Below are 19301 nucleotides of genomic sequence, written 5' to 3' on the forward strand. Positions count from 1 at the left end.
CGTACTATTATTAAATTTGAACACGAAATAGTGCATAGGCAAAATAAATAAACAAATACATAAATATATAAGCACAAAAAGCATGACTCTTGGCATTGAATGAGAATGAAAAAACACAATAAATGGCTATCGAGTAGTTGAAAAACGTAATGAAGGCTGCTGTGCTGTGTGATATTTCGAGTCGTTTTTTTGGTTTATTGTCGTTTATACAGATGTCAAATATGGTAGGTAAGTACAGGTACAAGAGATTGTGTATAAATCTTAATAACTTGGCTACCAGGTCATCATTAATAGAGTCTACGCCAATATACACAAACGTTTCGTTATGATCCACAGATAAATTTAAAAAAAGATCAGAAGTACACATCAAGATCTTAAATGACAATGGACTAAAGAGAATAGCATCACATCTACATAGGAAGTGACTCTTTGAAATTAAATGCGTTGCCTCCTTTAAATTATAAAATATGTATTTCAAATTTCAATTTTTTTTTATAATATATATATATATATATATATATATATATATATATTTACAATGTTTAAACGACAATTAAACTTATGATCATAGATTTAAATTACGGGGAAACCGGACGGGAACCAGTCCGGTTCCCCTTTTTTTGAAGAGTCCGGCACCGGAATGACCAAAACCGGAGTTTTCCGGTGATTCCGAAAAAACCGACGAGACCCAGTGCAAATCTTCCGGAATTCCGCCACTTTCCAAGCTTCCCGACAACTTACCGACGCTCCGAAGGCCAAACTTCTCCATATACCGCCGGAAAGCATTGGTATTGGTGAGCTTACCGACGTGAATTTGTATTTTGATGATTTGAGTTTTTTTTTTTTAAATTTCTTGATAATTCTTGAAGATTAAGTATAAATTGGTAGTTGTGAACATGAACCTAGTGTTGATTTTGAGTTTGTGTTCATGTTTTCTATTTGTTTTCATTAATCCGAATTCTTTTGTTATTTTTTAGTTAGTTTGTGATAATTATGGTTATGTTGAACTTGGTTATTGATTTCTTCCGAATTTCTTATTGATTTGTTTTGAATTTTATTTTACATCCGAGAATATGTTAGACTCTGTGTTCATGTTTTCTAATTTTTTTTTATTAATCCGAATTAATCTTTGAATTTATTGTTAGTTTGTGATGATTATGGTTAAAATCATATATTTAAAACCATTATTGTTTTATTCCGAATTTTTTATGAATTATTTTCAATTTTCATTTAGATCCGGGAATATGTTAGTTTAGAACTTTAGATCCGGGAATATGTTAAGGTTTGTGAATATGTTGTGAATTTGAACTATAGTATTTGGTGGATTGTGTTGAACCTGACGTATGTATCGAAGATATGTACGAAAAAAAAGGAGTAATCACTGCAATAAGAAAAAAAGCGCCGCTCGCTCCCACCAACCGGCAACTATTGAACTTAGTTTTTGTTGTGTTTGTAATTTGGTAATGTGTTGAAACATTGTACACTATTTTTAATTTTATGAATTTTATCCTACATATTTTGTATGTTTTTTGTATATTTCTTTTCTGGATTCCCCTCGATAAATACGATATTTGACGGTATTCCTCTACGGTAACGGTAAATTCAACGGTATCAGTTTCTTTTTTTTTTCCTGCTTTCTCCGATATTCATTTACGGTACCAGGGGTTACTAGTAAATTCTGAAGCTCGGAACGGTAACGGTAATGGTATTTCGATCCTTGCTTATGATACATGTCTAAGTATCAACTAATATTATGGTATTTTTAGGATTTTGGACAGATGCCCCCCTTTTTTTTAGAAGACCATTATGTTTTATTTATTTCAATCCATGTCAATTTTTAGGTGAAAAATAATATTGAATAATAAAAAGTGGAGTTGCAGTGTAACTGTAAGCCTATACTAGCATTTTAGTACTAATTTCAAAAATGGTCAAAGCCCCTTAAAATTGACTAAAATTCTTTAGGTCCCATATCTAATTATTCCTTCTTACAATCGAAAAACCTAATTATATTTGACCTTTCTACATCTAATTAATTAATTCTCAACGCAGCCAAGACTTCGTCACAGGATTATAACAATTCATTAACATAGTCACAAACCATAATACAAAACCGCTCAACATCGAAAATCATGAAGAAGAAAAAAATAAAAATAAAATAACATTCTTGAATCTCGAATATCTTTATTATATACAAGTACAACAAGCTTTTTTTTCTCTCTTTTGGTTTAAAGCTTTGAATATTCTCAAAAACCGGTGCGTGTGGCAAGTAAACTACCAAACTGCCGGTCATCAGAAATATCCTCAAAAACAACAAATGAATTCGTTAAAAAAAAAAAAAAAAAAATAAGAATAATCTTTGAAAAAAAAATAACTACTATACTCATGAAGATGAACGATCATATATCCTCATCATCATCTCAAAGCCTCATCGGCGCAATTCGCCGGCGCGTAGCCGAGCCTGGAGTTCTTGGTGTCGTACAGAACATGGAAATTCTGCTGCTGGTAGTTTCCGATTATGTTCATCCCCGAACCCGAAGCGCTCTTCAACGCCAAGCAAATCACCTCTCGGGGCTCAACCCGGATGAAGTAATTCTCCACCGGAAAATCCCACACCGCACCGTCGGCGAACTCGATGGCGAATTCCGGCAGCTCGATCTCCTCGACTCCGGTGACGTTGTAGCAAACCTCCAGCGGAAGATCCTCCACCACCGTCCTCCGGTACCTCTTCGCCGCCGCCGCTTTCACAAACGCGGCCTCGATCGCCGCGTAAGCCGGCTCGACAAAATAGCTCAGAGTCGTCCCCGAGTCGATTATCGTCCCGCCCGACCCGTCCACCTCCTTCAGCCGCCACGTGTCCTCCGGAATCTCCAGAGCTTCTCCTCCGACGAGGACGGATTTTATCGCGACGTAGTAGAACGTCTCTCCCGGGACCAAGGCCGTGAAAGTGTGGTTCCTCTTCGGGTCGTTTCCGTCGGAGCCGAAGATCAAGTTGCTGGTGACGTTGGTGTCGCTTTCGCGCTCCACGAGGCAGTACGAGAAGGACTGTCCGTACAGAGATTGGAGCTGAGAGGAGAACGATAACGGGCCTCGGCCGAGGCCCAACAGCCCGGCGGCGCCGCGGAACAGCCCGCGGTTCCAGTGCCCGCAGCCGAACATCACTCCCTCCACGCGCTTGGCCGACGGAGATGACGATGACGTGGCGGAGGTGGTTAGGTTCACGGTGAAGGATTCGGTGGCGAAGTCTCCGGTGGTGTTGGAGGAGTCTCCGTACCAGTAGTAGTACGGACAGGGTAGGTTCCGGCGGCAGTCGTGGTGGTCGGCCGGCGGCGAGACGAGGGCGCAACGGGGATCGGAGCAGGTTATGTTTCGGTACGAGGATGAAGCGGAAGGGTCGTAGATCGGACCGGACTGTTCGAAGCAGTCGAGGCACGGCTCGCACTGAATCCAGTTCAGGTCGCTTCCGGTGTCGAGGATTAGGGAGAGGTGTCTCGGCGGAGTTCCGATGAACACGTCCATGAAGTACTCGCCGGAGCCGAATCCGACTCCGGACTCCAGCGTCGCTATCATCATCGGATTGGTCTGGTCTTCTCTCAGAGGCTCCGGCGACGGAGCCGGCGAGCTAGAGAGGCTGCGGTGGTGGTTCTGGTGATTCTGGTTGTTCGCGTCTGTGCTCTTGATTTTGTTCTTCTTTTCGGAGATTCTCCGGTGGAGAATCTGGATTCTGGAGAGGTCTCTTGTGGTGGAGCTCACCACGGAGTCTCTCGGAGAATCGGATCCGGCTCGGTGGCGGCGGAGATGGAGCTTCACTGGTTGTTGTTGAGGCGGTGGTTTTGGTTGGGTGTGATCAGAGCAATCGGCGCCGGAGTTGAAGGTCGCGTGGTCGGGGAATTCGATGTTCGGGACGGAAGAGCCGTTGTGGTTTCCGGCGACGGCGATTGCGGCGGTGGCGCCGGAGAAGAAGACGATGAGAAGAACGATCATTGACTTTCCGAGACCCATATTGTGTCTTTGTTCGTTTGGTTATGACCGGAAAAACCCTGCATCAATAAAACGAAGCGCTGTTTTTGAGTTTGTTTATTTATTTATTTTATTGTTGGTCTGAAACGAGTTGAGAGGTTTTGGAGGGGAAATGAAGGATGAGAAGAGAGTGAAATATAATAAATGTGGTTTGGTTATTTCAGAAAGAATTTATATAAGAAGGAAGAGAGGGAAAATGTATGTGTGTCAAAGTAGCCTGTTTTATTTATATATTTTTTATTTTAAAATTTTCTTCTTTTGTTCAATATTGACATAGCGGTATTCAAAGACGCGGTTTCTCAGCCTATTAAAAAAAAAAGACGATATTATATATATACATGAATGAATGCTTATTTAATTATACGTATCAGCTAACAATAATTTTTTTTTTTTTTGAGAATTGCACAAAGCTTTCATTAAAAAACGGGTAGAATAACAATAATAGTTTGGCTCACTTTTACTATTTGGATGTGATATTTAAGGTGACATCTACACTTTCTCATTAAAAAAAAGGAAAGGGAAAAGTAAATATAAAGGAAGGGTGTTTTTTTAAAATTTGATTTCGCTATCCTATTAATGAAATTGATTTTTCTTTCGAAGAAATGTTAAATTAATTCTAAACGTTTTGGTTTACCTGGTCTTGGTTTGGTTTTTTCCACAGAGTTTCCTGCTAGATTGCACTGTAGTCATAAAAGGAAGCAAGCTTATTATATAAACCCTTTTTTTGCTCTTTAAAAGAGAGAAAAAATAACTATGTGAGTTTGACTTCATTTCCCCCCTAATAAATGGTTTTAAGTAGTGTGATTATAATCTCAAACCAATATCAGGAATTAATTAAAGCATACAGAGATGGATAGTCAATGATATATATTAATAAGACACTTAAGTTATTTGCCGAATTATACGCATGACTTAAATTAAAAGCAAACAAGAGTAAGTATTAGAACTTAGGTTTAGTTCATATGTCGTTTAACCTTGGTACACAATAGTCTATTATATCTGGTTGTGTCGTTTTGTTTAGTCTTAGTTAGTCTTAGTTTTAGTCGTTTTCTTTCTTTTCTCTCAGCTATATAAGCATTGCATCATGTAACTTTTCAATAAGATCGAATACAATTTCTTCTCTGGTTCGTTGATGAACAGAGCTTGTTATCTCAAGATTCGATTCTCATCTTCTCAAATCCTAGAAATGTAATATGGTATCAGAGCAATCTTTCGCGCCATCTGAGTTTACCGATTCCGATTGCATCTTCTTCTCGGTTTCAAGCTCTTCTCTCCGATCGATTCAATGACGGAGGAGCTTCATCGTCGGAGCTGCGTCGGACGGTTCAGATTTTCGGTTCGTCCCCAATTCTGAGATTCGTTACTTGTTCATCGTCTCTTCAATGACGATCCAAGAAACCTCGAAGGAAATTGGATTGGCGATGCCTATTTTCAATCCGATTCTAGGTTTGTATTTCTCTCCTTTCTCGATTGCAGAATCCGATTCCCTTCCCGTGCTTCCACGGCAGAATCTGGAATCTCATCGACGGAGAGCTTATTCTTTCGATCCAATGAAGATTCGAGGTGGCGTTACATTCTCTCATTCCAGTGAACGACGCTCCATTCTCGAAGTTCAGATGGATCTTCACGATCAATAAAGGTTGACGAAGACGCTGCGTCAAGCATCAATTTTTTTTTCTCCGGCGAGTCCCGTCGTGCCTTGGCCTTCATGGTCCTTTTCCGGCGTTTCCCGCCGTGTCAACGCCATCTAGATTCTTCTCCGGCGAGTCCCGCCGTGTCAAAGCCATCCAGATTCAGTCCGCCTACCTCGCCTGCAAAGCCACGTAGATCCGTCGCCGATCTCACTCTCAATTTCCAATGTCCATTTTTTTTCCTGTGTTTCAACCGCGGTCTGGAGACGTGGACCCGGGCGGGAATCAGCGCTGCCGTGGTGAAGAGAGCTTGGGAATTCGCGGCGTTCAGGGCTTTGATCGTATCTTCAAGAAGGCTGTTCGTGGACGTGTACTACTATGGCGTTCAGAGTCTGTCTTTTCACGTTAGAATTTGTTATGTGATTCTCGATTAAATTGAGCAAGCCAAATCACAAAACCTTGGTCAAGTTTCTGCTGCTTCATGTTGGTTCCGCTTCCTCGGATATACAAGACGTATGCCTTAGTTTCTCAAGAATATAAACAGCTCTCTGTCGGAGTGGATGTTCTTGGCTATACTGATTCGAACGCATCACCGGCATTTGGGCTTCTTCACCAAGCTGTTATCTTCTATGTTTCGAGTTCATTCCAAGATAAACTTTCAAGAAAGTTCATCTTGAGGGGGTGTATTGGAGCATCAAGAAGTCTTTTGTTAGTCTTAGTTCTGATTTTCAGCTTTGTTGCTTGTCGTTTAACTTTGCTTGTATGTGTCGTTTGTTAGTCTAGATTTTATTCTTTGTATGTCAAACAACCCAGCTGTATATAAGTTGATATCTTGTACAGAATTAGATGGAATCGAATAAAAATTTGCTTACTATTTGATCTCTAATAGTAAGCAAGAAGTTTTTTTTTTTTTTTTTTTTTTTTTTTTTTTTTTTTTTTGCGTAAGCTTCTTTGTTCCACCACATTTTTTTTTAAATTAATGAATTATATATTATAACCTAACCATTCTAAAAATAAGAACCACTAATACAATTTTTTAAGTATTATTTTACTTATTGAAAAACACAATATAAAACTATGGTAATTAGGACGTAATTTATTTCCCTTTATAAATAGTTGGAATTTTGGTCAATTTTATTATGGTGAATGTTTTACATTATTGATGTGTGCACGACTATGATCTACTGCTTTTGAATACAATGAACAGATGTAAAATGATTGTGGTAGCTAGCTTGGTCTAACGGTAATCCCACACACACCTCGACGGAGAGGTCATGGGTTCAAGCCCCCATGGGATGCAGAAATGCATGCCCCCTAGGATTTATTCTAATAAGTATGTAATTTTGGCCAATAGTGTAAAAACAGATGTAAAATGATTTCAATAGGCATGTTCCCACTCGATAATGAGGCAAATGTCACCTCCATTGTAGCAAATATATCTTTGTTCGGACACCTAGAATTTGATTTATCTCTGTTCCGTCTCAAAACTTTAAAATCTCTCCGAAAATGAGGTATATCGGTGGGTGGATTCCTTAAACTACACCATCAAATTTTTGTTGGGGTAAGCTCTTAGTCTTATTTTTTTTGTCTATTAGTTGATATCTTCGGTCATGTACATGTACGTTCGATATCACAAATATGTGAGTATTTGAAGTTTTGATTGATAGTTTGGACTCTCATTTTCCTAAATAGTTTGTGCACAAAGCATGATATGACATTCAAAACTTCGAAGTTGACTCGTAACAATCATCTCCGCCAAACACTATATAGTTAAAACACTTTCTTTTTCCGCATTGTCTGAAATCCATACGAAGACCGGACTAACTCAATATGTTGACATTTGCTCCAACATAAAAGTTGAGAATTAAGCAATTAGTTGCACGGATTGAAAACATGATAGAACATGATTTCTTCATTTATAAGGTAAATTCGGTACATAAAATTAGAGATTAAAGGGGAATGTTATGTTAGATTATGGCCCAAAAATGTAGTAATTAAACATTTCTCATCAAAGTAATGACGATACAATCGACTTTGGACGTATCACATTCGCACGGCCTGATGAAAAAGAACTTCAAGCATATCACATCTATGTGGGATTAGATTTTATATTACGTTGTCAAGACTGAACGTAATTTTTTACAAAGAGTGTTACCAAACTAAAATTTTATTTCTATATAGCATTTTGTTTGAGAATGTAATGTATATAGGGTATATAGTGTACACTCATTTGAACGGAATACATGGAAAGTGGCATAAAATTTATTGACTATACCTCAATGCACGTGATGCGACCAAAAACATAGTGTAGAATTAAATAGAGAATGTCTGCCATGATCAACTCATTTTGAATCCTCACATCTATGAATATTATATGCTTGTAATTATAACCCAGAAAAATTATCTACTACAAAGAGAAACACGCGGTTAGTGTTTGTGCTTTTGCTTGGTTATTGGATTTTAAGTGTTGTTATTTAAATTAACGTTTTATTTTTGTGCTTTGATTTCTTAGGTCTGTTAATATAGTCAGTTCATAAAATATGTAAAAGGCTTAGAATTCGGCAGACCATGGTTTCTATATATGAGTTTGCTCTTTGTGTGGAACCGGATTCTAGCTAAGGTTAGCCTTTAATCATTTTTCTTCTGTTAAAAACGTGATGAAAATGGTGTTCTCTCTGTTAAATGGTAAATGATTTCTATAACGAGTCCCGAATGAGAGTACCGTATTTCAGTATAAATGGTAAATGATTTCTGTAACGAGTCCCGAATGAGAGTACCGTATTTCAGTATACATGGTAAATGATTTCTATGTTTTAAAATGGTACATGATTTCTATGTTTTTCTCATTTTTATTTTTTATTTTTTTCTCTACTTTTATGTTTTTTACTATTTTTAAATACACTGGGTTAAATCAATTAAAGTTCATTAGAAGATCCTCTTGAGAGAAAATACATAAAAAAAATAAAATAAAAAAATTGTGGTTGTTTTCATTACCCTAGCTCCAGTCTCCCTCTCAAGTCGTGAATGCCTTCTCCACAAATGGTCGCAATTATTTTTAGAGTTTGGTTATTCCTTCTTGTAGGAGTACATCATCTCGAAGATTTACCATGGTTTACTTGTGATATACGAGGTATGTGAAGTAGACGTTCACCGGTGTTAAAATAATTCATCTGTCGAGATATCGACACTGTTTGACATAATTTTGTTTTAAAAAAACGCTTTTAGATTCAGTTTTTTTTTCCCAAAAATTACGAAAATCTTTCTTTTCAATCTTATTCTATATTTTGCTATAACACTTTTCAATTTTTACTAAAAATTATTTTTATCAAATACTTTAAAACGGTTGAATTTTTTGAAAAAAACTAAAACATGCTTAATAAGCTAAGACAAATACAACCATCCTCTTGTGGATGTCCAAAATAAATATAGCAAATTTAATAACAATAGCAAAACACATTTATTTAATTTATGAAAACAATAGATAATAATTTATCACAATATTGACAATCAGAGTGTTATATAAAATTCTTCCAAATATAACGGTAAGATAATTAAAGTTTTCAAACCAAACAGATTCCAGTTTTCAAATGATAAATGTCCCGATTTTTTTCTTTTTTTTTTTCTTTCATTTTTTTAAATATATCTCAACTTCTAAAAAAACGTGAATTATGAATCACTATGCAAATAATATTTGTTAGCACTTTAATTAATTAATCTTGTCAAAATAGTATATTTGGAAAGCTTTTATCTAGTATATTATTATTAAACAACTTTTATCTAAAACTTCTTATTTAATGAAAAATAAAGGTTTATTATATGGGAATTGGAAATCGTAGACTAACGCCGATAAAAAAGGGCTAGCTCAGCTAATTAACACCCTCGTCCCTTATATGATGAGATAAATTCGAGTCCCTATAATAGCAATATATCTTAAAAAAAAATGGACTTTAGCCTTTTGCATCAGTATTTAACTGACTACTGACCGAGTCTCAAAATCTTACATGGATTTGTATGCAAAAAATATAAATAGTTTTATTACTTCTAATAGGAGAGTTTATTGGTCTAAGAATTAGATGTGTACGCATGTTTTGACATGAAACGTGGTGCTCAAGGGTATACTAATATATAGATTCATAGTCCAATCTATGGCCACGTTCTTAGAATTTATCATAGCGAGATCACACTTGATAAGATCCGAAATTCCGATAGTATGTAAATAGCCACATTTACAATTTTACATGGCAAAATAATAAACGTTTCGTAAATTTTAGATCAATAGTATTTATAGATATATAACCACTTTTATTTATTAAACTACATCATCTTTATAATTATTTACTTAAAATTTATGAAACGTTGATTATATAGTAATTTCAAATATTTTAATTGGCTATTTACCTAATTTTTTGTATTATAAAACGTGACAAACCCAGGCTTGTAAAGAATATTATAAAATGTTTTTACTGTTTTCAAATGTATTGAGCTGATCATACACGTCAATACTTGTTAGTATCATAACTTAGCCGTCATAACTTAGCCGTCATACAGATTTGCTCGATGTCCCAAAATCTGTGAACAACATGTGATCCTTTTCAAAATAGTTATAATCGTGTGCATGGAAAAATATCTCCAAAAATCATGTCCATCGTATAAAAAATTGATCAACATGACAGTGGCGGAGCTAGGAATTGAATTCAGGTGGGACCAAAAAAAAAATTAAACAAAATTAAAGATACATAATATATAATAAAAATATCCAATTCGATGATAAAAGTATTACATATTTCCACGACGGGTTTTTAATTTATCAAAACGATCTATAATGACTTTGATTTTGGCCTCGACCACTTTCAATCTCTCCATTTTTTAATGCTTGAGAAATGTGAGCAATTTGCTTTTCTTGGAGGATGTCGGTGCGTTTGGATGATGCTCCAACAACGTTCACCACACTAGCAACCACACAAAAAAACTCTAGAACTTGAACATGTTTTTTTGTCACGCCAACAAGTGCCAATTGAAGTTGATGAGCAAAACAATGGATGTAATTTGCGATTGGATTCTCCTTCAAAATAAGTGCTTTTAAACCGTTGAACTCTCCTTGCATGTTACTAGCTCCATCATAACCTTGTCCCCGTAGACTAGTTATGCTCAAACCATATCGAGAGAACAATCTAACAATTGAGCACCAAATCTTCACTTCTCTTCTTTGCACTTTTAGCGTGTTCTTCTATTAATGTCGTTGTTGAGTCTACTATTTTCTTTTGAAATATCTCTCCATATCTATACTCATAAAAAAATCAACACCAAATGATTAGAGAAAAAAAATTCATTTGAGACTTTCATTAAACACATGGTATACATTAAAATATTAGAGAACTCTAATAATAAAAATACAAAATGAGCAATGCACTCAGTGCCGGCCTTGGGCTAAGGCGGGCTAGGCCCAGGCCTAGGGCCCCATATGTGGATGAGCCCCAAAATTTTTACACTTTTTGCCTATTTTTAAGAAAATTTACATTTTTATCCTAAAAATTTACACTTTTGGCCCATTTTTTAAAAAATTTACATTTTTACCCTGAAAATTTAAATTTTTATTAGTATTATAGGGCCCCAAAATATTGAATCGCCTAGAGCCCCCGGTGAGTTTGGGCCGGCCCTGAATGCACATATGAATCATATATTAAACATTTACCTTGTTAATGATAAATAAGAAAGGAGAAAAGTTGAAATGAGAAACTAGAAGAAAAAAAAAGTGTATGGTTGCTATTTAGAATTTTTTTTAACATTGAAGATGAAAGAAGACTTGTTAATGAATATTTTTTTGGCATTTTCTCTTAAAAACGCTGCTGTTTGTATTAAAAAAAAAAAATACAAATTTTCGTCTAACCTGGGACACTGCCAACATTTCCCTTAAGTCTTGACCATTTAAGCTGCAACAACTTTGTGATATTATTAGTGTACCTATTATATTTATTAATATGCATTATTTAATTTTTTTAATAATTATAATTAAGCCTATTAATATTTTTTTTGTCCCGAGCCAGTGGGGACCCGTGCACCCGCTGGTCCCCACGTAGCTCCGCCCCTGAACATGGACTACCAAAAATTTAGACGGTGTTCTTTTTTATTTATTTATTTATTATTCCGACGATATACACAAATTTTCGACCGTAATATAATTTACTTGTTGTCAATCCTGCCTTGCTTCACGCAAAATTGAAAAATAATTAAATAGACAAAAAAAAAAATAAGGAAACTAAGATTTAAGAGCATGAATGTTAGGTACTACTTTGTAGGGAAGATGACGAGGATGGTTCAATCAACCGGTAATAATATTAAGATCGTGGCGATAGTTGTGGTAATCAAGGATAGCCCCCCTCCAAAAAGGTTATATGCTTTTTTTTTTTGCCAAGGTATATAATCATATTTACAGTTTTGTATTGCTATATAGTCAACGTTTCGTAAATTTTAGGTAAATAGTCTAGTCCATGTATTTACACGTGTAAATTGACGTAAATACTCATTTTTTATTTCAATGAATGGATAAACCTAGAATACCACGTCATCTTATGGCTATTTACTTAAGATTTATGAAACGTTTGTTATATAGCAATTTTCAATCGTTTTAATTGGTTAGTTACCTAATTTTTTAGTTTTTCAATTTTTTTTAACATTAAAAAACTATAAATTAGCCCCTCATGATATTTTATTTTTTCAAATAAACCCTCTTTGCTACCGAGTCTGGCTCCGTCCCTCGAGGTAACGATCGCAAAAATTCTGTTAGGAATCCAACATTAAAAACAAATGAAAACTAAAAAAAGTTTATAAAGGTCATGTGTTACTCATCTCATTGTCAATTAGTTTTGATATGGAACCCCATGATACTTCCACAAGTTCATACATGATTCTTTGTGGAGTATTTAGTAGTTTGTGAAATTAGAAAATTTGGGATACATGATTTACGGATAACTTCGATATCGTTATACAATTACAATCTCCCAAGGCCGATCAAAGAGCTTATAACCATTAATTACGATCACACCATTGTTGGCGTGGCAACATTGAGATTTTCTTTTACAATCATGTAACAAATTTTTTTCTCCAAGCTAGTGACCTATTTTTTATTTTCAAGTCTTCTGAAGGTGACATTGATCATAACCACAAAATTTGGTCACATCTTAATTGAAGAAGAAGAAACCAAGTGATGGGCTAGTTCATTATTATCTTAAATTCGCACATTCTTGTTATTTGATATGTTATTACTTTGTATTGGTTGTTTTTGTTATGGTAAAATTGTTCTTCTCTATGATGTTGAAAACATCAGCCTATAACATGGGATGTCTGGTTCACACGTCAGTATTATGACGTGGATTTTTTAAGATAGGCTTTTTGTCTTATATGATTCCGCGCTTTTTTCGATCGTCCAATGAGCATTCACCAAGTGCATTGGGAAACCCTAGCCAAGGACACTCAGCTGGAATGTGTCATATATAAGGAGTGTTTCTCCTTTTTGGTAGGGTTACACATCTAAGTATTTTCCTGCAGTCATCACCGCCGAAATACTGGGTCCTAGGTGTGCATTTTACTATGTGATATTGACAGTCATTGTTAGAGCTTAGTCATAGAGTTGTTTTGGTGTTATTATGATTAATATAAAAACACATAGTGGTAAGAACGTTGTTTGAAACACTGAGAGAATGTGTGAGTGGAAAAAGATGAGAGTTCAAACACATGAGGAGCCTATGTTAAAAATCACTAAGGTAATTTTGAAGTTTATGAAACCTGAAAGTTGATCATCCATGGTTGTCCAAAGTGATACTTATTCTATCGTCTAGTGAAATATTCTTTTTCATCGGGAGTATCATCTCTCCAGAAGTAAGCACGATTGGCCGAACTGGATTACTAACACCTTATTTCTTTACTTACAATTTATTTATTCTCTATAATTTGCTAAATTACTAACTTATTTCATGTTATAACATTTTTGAAAATATCACGAAAAATAGTAAATTTGCTTATTCATGATCGAAATTCAATTTATGAATGTTTTTGTGTTGCTTAGTAATATTTTTTATTTAAACACATGGGAGGAGGATAAATCTCGACACTATTTGCATAAATCTCAAGATACTAGAAACTTGTGGTAAGCATTTATTGAGTGATCAGTGTCATATCTGTGGGTATAATTTTATAAAATTATGTTACAAAATTGATGCGTGTAATTAAAGAACAATGGACCTTTTTTTAAGTAAGATTAATGGAACTCATACATGTATATGATGGGTTTGAATATGGGCAAAGAATAGATTAAGAGCTAGATAGAGAGAGAGAGTCCTAGTTTGACACACCAATTGAAGTAGGTGCATTTTGTTGCATTACCAACACGCAATGCCACGTAAGGTTTGGCTTCAATAGTTACAATCAACGTATAAACAATTTCAAAACCAGCTTTCGATAAAAAAAAAAATTAAAAAATATTCAAAATCAGCTTAGGATTTAGGAAGTGACTATTTCTTGGAATAAGGAAGGGGATTTGAACAGTGTGGAAAATATTATAAAAAACGCAAATTAAGAGAGTATGAGAGAAATAAAAGTCTTGTCTCGATCCATTTGGATGCATGAAAATTCCCATTGACCATGGTTTTATTTTTCTCACCCAAATTCTTGTCCATTACCCACATGCGAAGCTAAAAGCCATTTTTCCCTCGAGACCAGAGGTTCCGACTTGTTTAGCTTTTGCTTAAACCAATTTTCTTATACTTTTTTCATATTGAATTCTTGGGTTTGGTTTTTGACCGATTTTTTTTTTGTTTTTTTTTTTTTTGGGTTCTCCGCTATTTGCCCTCATGCACCGAAAAAATATCCTACACAAAATTTTTAATAAATTTTATATACATATCCCTAGGAGTAACGCTGATTTCAAGCGTTCGTTATAACGATATATTTAATTCTTAATGTAGAGTTTTGGGACGGATTTATTTATTCTTTCTCAACACTTAGTGCTATGATCATTTTTGTTCTTGTTCTATTCTCCTCAATGACACACATTGCTACAATTAAGTTATCATGCAAGTTTTTTACTCTAAATATCTTTTTAATAATTGATAAAAGCTTATAAAATAGTTTATATTGTTTCCTAATTTAATATAGATGCTAAATATAAGCTAAAAAAATCAAGAAGAATAAACGAATAAAAATTACAATGCCCTATGCTTAAAGTCATTTGTGTTGACCGTGTGTGTGCATAAATACAATATAAGTAAGGTTATTATTAAATATTCGTATGGAGTTTGTAAGAGGAACACAATCATTTATGTCTCGCTTTTATACTTCTAAGTTCTAATAGAATAGCATCTACCGTGAAACAACCTAATATTTAAATGTTACATTGCATCAACGAAATTGACTTTTGAGGCGAAGATTGAAAAAAAAAAAAAAAAACTAGTAAGTAGCGATGTCAAAGTTTGCATTTTTTCTTCTTCTTTTATTTTGGCCTCATCAAAGTCCACCACAAAGCTTTGAATGAAACGTGAAATGACTCCCCAGCCAGCTAGGTTATGCCGTGTGTAAATATATGATAAACACTACCCACTTTTGACGTAGGTTTATATGTATATATAAGAATCAGACCAATTAAATTTTAGCTCCGATTGTATAATGTCTCCGTAAAAGTGTGACACTTACAGCAATGAAGGGGAGAAAGTACACTGCTCCTAATGAAAATGATCCAATTAAGTCTAATCATGAATACAAATCAAATCGCATATTTATATCAACTAGAAAAAGAAAAGCAGACCAAATAATATTAAATGGAAAATTTCAATGGAATGTAAGCTTAAAGTTCCAAGTGAGCGATACAAGAATCTGATTTACAGCCTTAATATATGTATTTAGTTTTATCAAGCTACTGCGAAGAAAAGTAGGTAACCGAAAGTGAAGTGCATGCTTGTAAGCGAGGAATATATTAGTCGTAATGATGCACTTATCTAGACCTAATAAACTGAACAATAAGAATTAAGGTCACATTTTGCCAGCTTTTTATGTTCCACAATTTTTAATTTATTTTTTTATTTTGTTTGACATTTCACTTGCTAGTGCTTTTGACATTAGCCAAATTCCTATGGAGCAAATACATTTGAAAATAATAATTTACTGAATACTCAATATATATAAAATGTAAGCAATTTTTTTTTAACTCTCTTTTTATTTAAATGCGTGCTCATTTTTAACTGTAAATTCATGGGTAACATCGTGGTGAACGAGCTGTTCACCTGTGGAGAAGACAAAAAAATAATAATAAATCACGTTGTACAGATATACATTTTTGGCTTGACCTCAAGGGTTAGTTAGCCTTTCAGCCACTTAAACAACATCTTCTCAATCTGTATCCGAACTGAGGGAAGTTGATACGAACTACTGATGTTTTGTAGGTAATGAAATTATGAATATGGAAATGAAAATATATAAAAGAGAGGAATTGCAAGTACGGATATCGGACACTCCCGTTTGAGCTTGGCCAGTTATTTGTATAATCTGTTTACCCGATGGTTATGTAGATTTCTAAACAGCCTCAACTTGCTTTCCGGGCAAATCCTGTAACCCACAGACCATGTTCGCAGGTACAGCAATGTCAATCATTTTCGGATAAGGAAGGTTCAGATCTGTAATAAACAGATGTAATCCTCATTACTTAAGAATATTATGATGATACAAGAAATAAAATTGAAGATGATATTGCTGCAATAAAATATGAATGACGATTAAGCTAAAGGGAAAAGCACTCACTTTCCATGATATGCTTGAAAGTGCCCTGCAAAACAATTTCAAAGACTTTGTAATTTTAATGTCAATAGCTCATAGAGTTCAGAAAGAATCATCATTGATTAGAAGATTAATAATGACATAAGAAAAAAGAAGTAGAGCAACTACGATACAAATTAGAATTATTGAGAATAATACTGTTTTTTTTTTTTTTTTTTTTTCGCATCCACAAACCTAAGGTGCTCTTTCACATATTCTATGTCAGTCTGATAAAGAGTATTTGTTGCAAATACTCATCAATCTTCAATTCCATATAGCAGTGCTCGCTATTTATACTTATGAAATTTAAACTTGGACAGGGTTAAGTGTCATCCAAGTATTGATAGCTTGAATGCTAATAATAGTTAAAAATTTATTCAAGAAATGTATACTAAAAGTCAATTCTTTGGTCAATCAGAATCACCTCATCTTTTGAGAGTCGAGGATTATAGAGCATCTCTTCCCCAACAGTGCTGACCTAAAATTAAACACAGTTGGCATCAAAAGGCCGCGGACAGAAAACAAAATATTGAATCTGTGCAAAAAAAAAAAAAAAAGACACTTTTGGTTTTTCATACAGAGAATCCCTTGTAGTCATGTCCAGGGTAAATCAGTGTATCTTTCGACAATGTGAAAATCTGCACAAAACAAAGAAGAAAGACTGTAAATCATCAATATATTTCTAAAGTAGAATTTCTTTTTACATCTAAAACAACTTGCCTGTGAATGAACCGAGTTGTACAGTTCATGTGAGCTACCACCCTGCAAAAGGACCAAAGAGCTACAGATCAAGCTCCCTCATAATTTATTCTTCAACGATAAATGATTTTCATGAGAGAATTGTAAGAATGAGACGAGACCTGAAAATCAGTTCTTCCACAGCCGCGTATTAGCAAGGTATCGCCTGTGAAAGCCATGCGTGGCTGTGGATGACTGGGACTGTCTCCTGTAACATAGGTCACACAGCCTAACGTGTGCCCCGGAGTACCCCGAACCTGCAATTTGTAGTTAATACAAAGCAAACTATAAAAGTGATATTTAAAGGGGTATGTTTGGAGCCTGGAAAATCCGAGGGGAAACAAATGTGAATTCTTGTGTTGTTTGGATAAAGAAAAAAGTTGATAGAATGAAAATTTGAGGGGAAATATACAACTAAAATTCAAATTATATTGGGAAAATGTGTGGAAAATGAAAATCCAAGCAAATTCGCACATGTCGTAGATTTTGGTTTTTTCACGTGCCTCTTTTTCCAGCAAAATTTCAAACACAATAGTGATTTTTGAGTTTCCCTCCCTCCCCGCGCTCCTTTAAATTTTCATATCCCTTTGTAAAATTCGGGTTCCAAACATGGCCATAACATTTGGGAAAATCTCTGAGTGAATACATACACTTCACACAGCATAGACCTTGCACCGAAACTAGTCTATTTTAAAGGAACCAGTGAAGAAAATCTGCAAGTAACTACTCTTTGGCAACTGGTGTTATGCGAGTCGATGCTGAAAGTCTTTTAGATTGAAAGAAATATGATGAAAATAAGAAAACAGGGCTTGCGAAGAATGGACTCGAGAGGTTATATATCTTTACTCTTCTCTTAAACAACACCGAAATATACTATGAAACATCACAAAAGCACGAACCAACCTCCAAAAACAGATCACCAAAGTAGATTCTATCGCCGGACTCGATCAAGATATCAGCTTTCGATTTACTTGCCCTAGAGATGATCGATTGGACCCCGGGAACCTTGCTCTGCAACAAACAAAAAAAACCCCAAATCAATCACAATATAACGCCACATAGCATCATCATCATCAAACACGAAGGATTTTAAAAAAACCTTAATGAGGCCAGTGCCGGTAACATGGTCGGCGTGGACATGAGTGTTCATAGCATAGATCAGCTTAAGCCCCAACTCTCTAACCACACACAGGTCTCTCTCCACTGTCTTGTCCACTGGGTCTATCAACTAAAAAAAAAACAATTTTAATAAAATTGAACACAGAAATAAGCGATAAATAGAACAATTATAACGACTATCAACAACAACGCTAGTTCCACTTCTTTCTTGCTCATTTGCTACCACAAACCAATCCCAATCCGAGTAAGAGAAGACTAAAACAATTGCTCCCAAATTATATTTCATATCATAAATTGTTCGCAGAAGTTACCGAAGACTAGAACAATTAGAACAATAATTGTAACAAAAATACTAGCTCCCAGTTGTTGCTCAAACGACGAGACTCCGAGTAAGGATTGACGAACCAGAGCGGGTTTATCGGGGTGAGTGACGTCAGCGAGCAAGTAGGTGAAGGTGGACGAGCCGTGCTCGAAGAGCTGTCGGAAGAGAAGCTTGTCGTTCCCGGAAGAACGAGAGGGCGTGGTGTAAGAGCGAGCCGTGGGTCTCGTGACTCGCCACCCATTGGAGAGGCGTTGATGACGCGGCCGAGCCACCGCGGCGAATCTCGGGAGAGTCGATCGAAGCATTTCTTTAATTTCGAAATTTTTGACGTCCGATGGGAAACGATGAACTACATAACAGAGCGAGGAAAAGAAAGCCCTCTTTTCTATTAATTCTTCGTTTTCTAGAGATGACGTCATCCACGCTCTTTGCGCGCCAAACGTGCTGCTGTGTCGTATCAATATCAAGGATTTAAAAACCGGGGGAACCGGACGGGAACCGGTCCGGTTCCCCCTTTTTGGAGCTCCCCGGCACCGGAACCACCAAAACCGGAACTTTCCGGTGGTTCCGGGAAAACCGTCGCGACCCAGACCATTTTTGCCAGCTTTCCGACCGGATCCCGCCGTCCCGCTCATTTCCCGACGCGACGAAGGCCAAATCTTCCCAGATCCCGC

At 35.7% G+C, this 19301-nt stretch overlaps 2 protein-coding genes across 3 annotated transcripts; both read right to left on the bottom strand.

The window, feature by feature from the left end:
* Positions 1–2140: 2140 nt before the first annotated feature.
* LOC149407159 (aspartyl protease family protein 2-like) lies at positions 2141–4218 on the bottom strand. The gene has a single exon (XM_089611557.1). The coding sequence runs from the start codon at positions 3997–3999 to the stop codon at positions 2413–2415; it is 1587 nt and encodes a 528-aa protein (XP_089467683.1). The 5' UTR covers positions 4000–4218; the 3' UTR covers positions 2141–2412.
* An 11600-nt stretch (positions 4219–15818) lies between these two features.
* LOC149407160 (persulfide dioxygenase ETHE1 homolog, mitochondrial-like) lies at positions 15819–19085 on the bottom strand. Of its 2 annotated transcripts, none has more exons than XM_089626121.1 (9): positions 18711–19085; positions 18286–18414; positions 18090–18197; positions 17309–17443; positions 17169–17210; positions 17027–17086; positions 16873–16926; positions 16434–16458; positions 15819–16241 (listed from the first exon to the last, which is right to left on the bottom strand). In XM_089626121.1, exons 1-9 carry the CDS (start codon positions 19044–19046, stop codon positions 16219–16221), a joined length of 912 nt encoding a protein of 303 aa, XP_089482247.1. In that variant the 5' UTR covers positions 19047–19085; the 3' UTR covers positions 15819–16218. The 2 variants fall into 2 exon arrangements, with proteins under 2 accessions (XP_089482247.1, XP_089482241.1); XM_089626115.1 differs by having other exon boundaries at positions 15819–16309.
* Positions 19086–19301: the final 216 nt, after the last annotated feature.

This window comes from Urtica dioica, chromosome 1 (assembly GCF_054948205.1).
Source record: "Urtica dioica subsp. dioica isolate 48M chromosome 1, U.dioica_male_clone48M_v1_H2, whole genome shotgun sequence".
NCBI classification, from domain to species: Eukaryota; Viridiplantae; Streptophyta; class Magnoliopsida; order Rosales; family Urticaceae; genus Urtica; species Urtica dioica.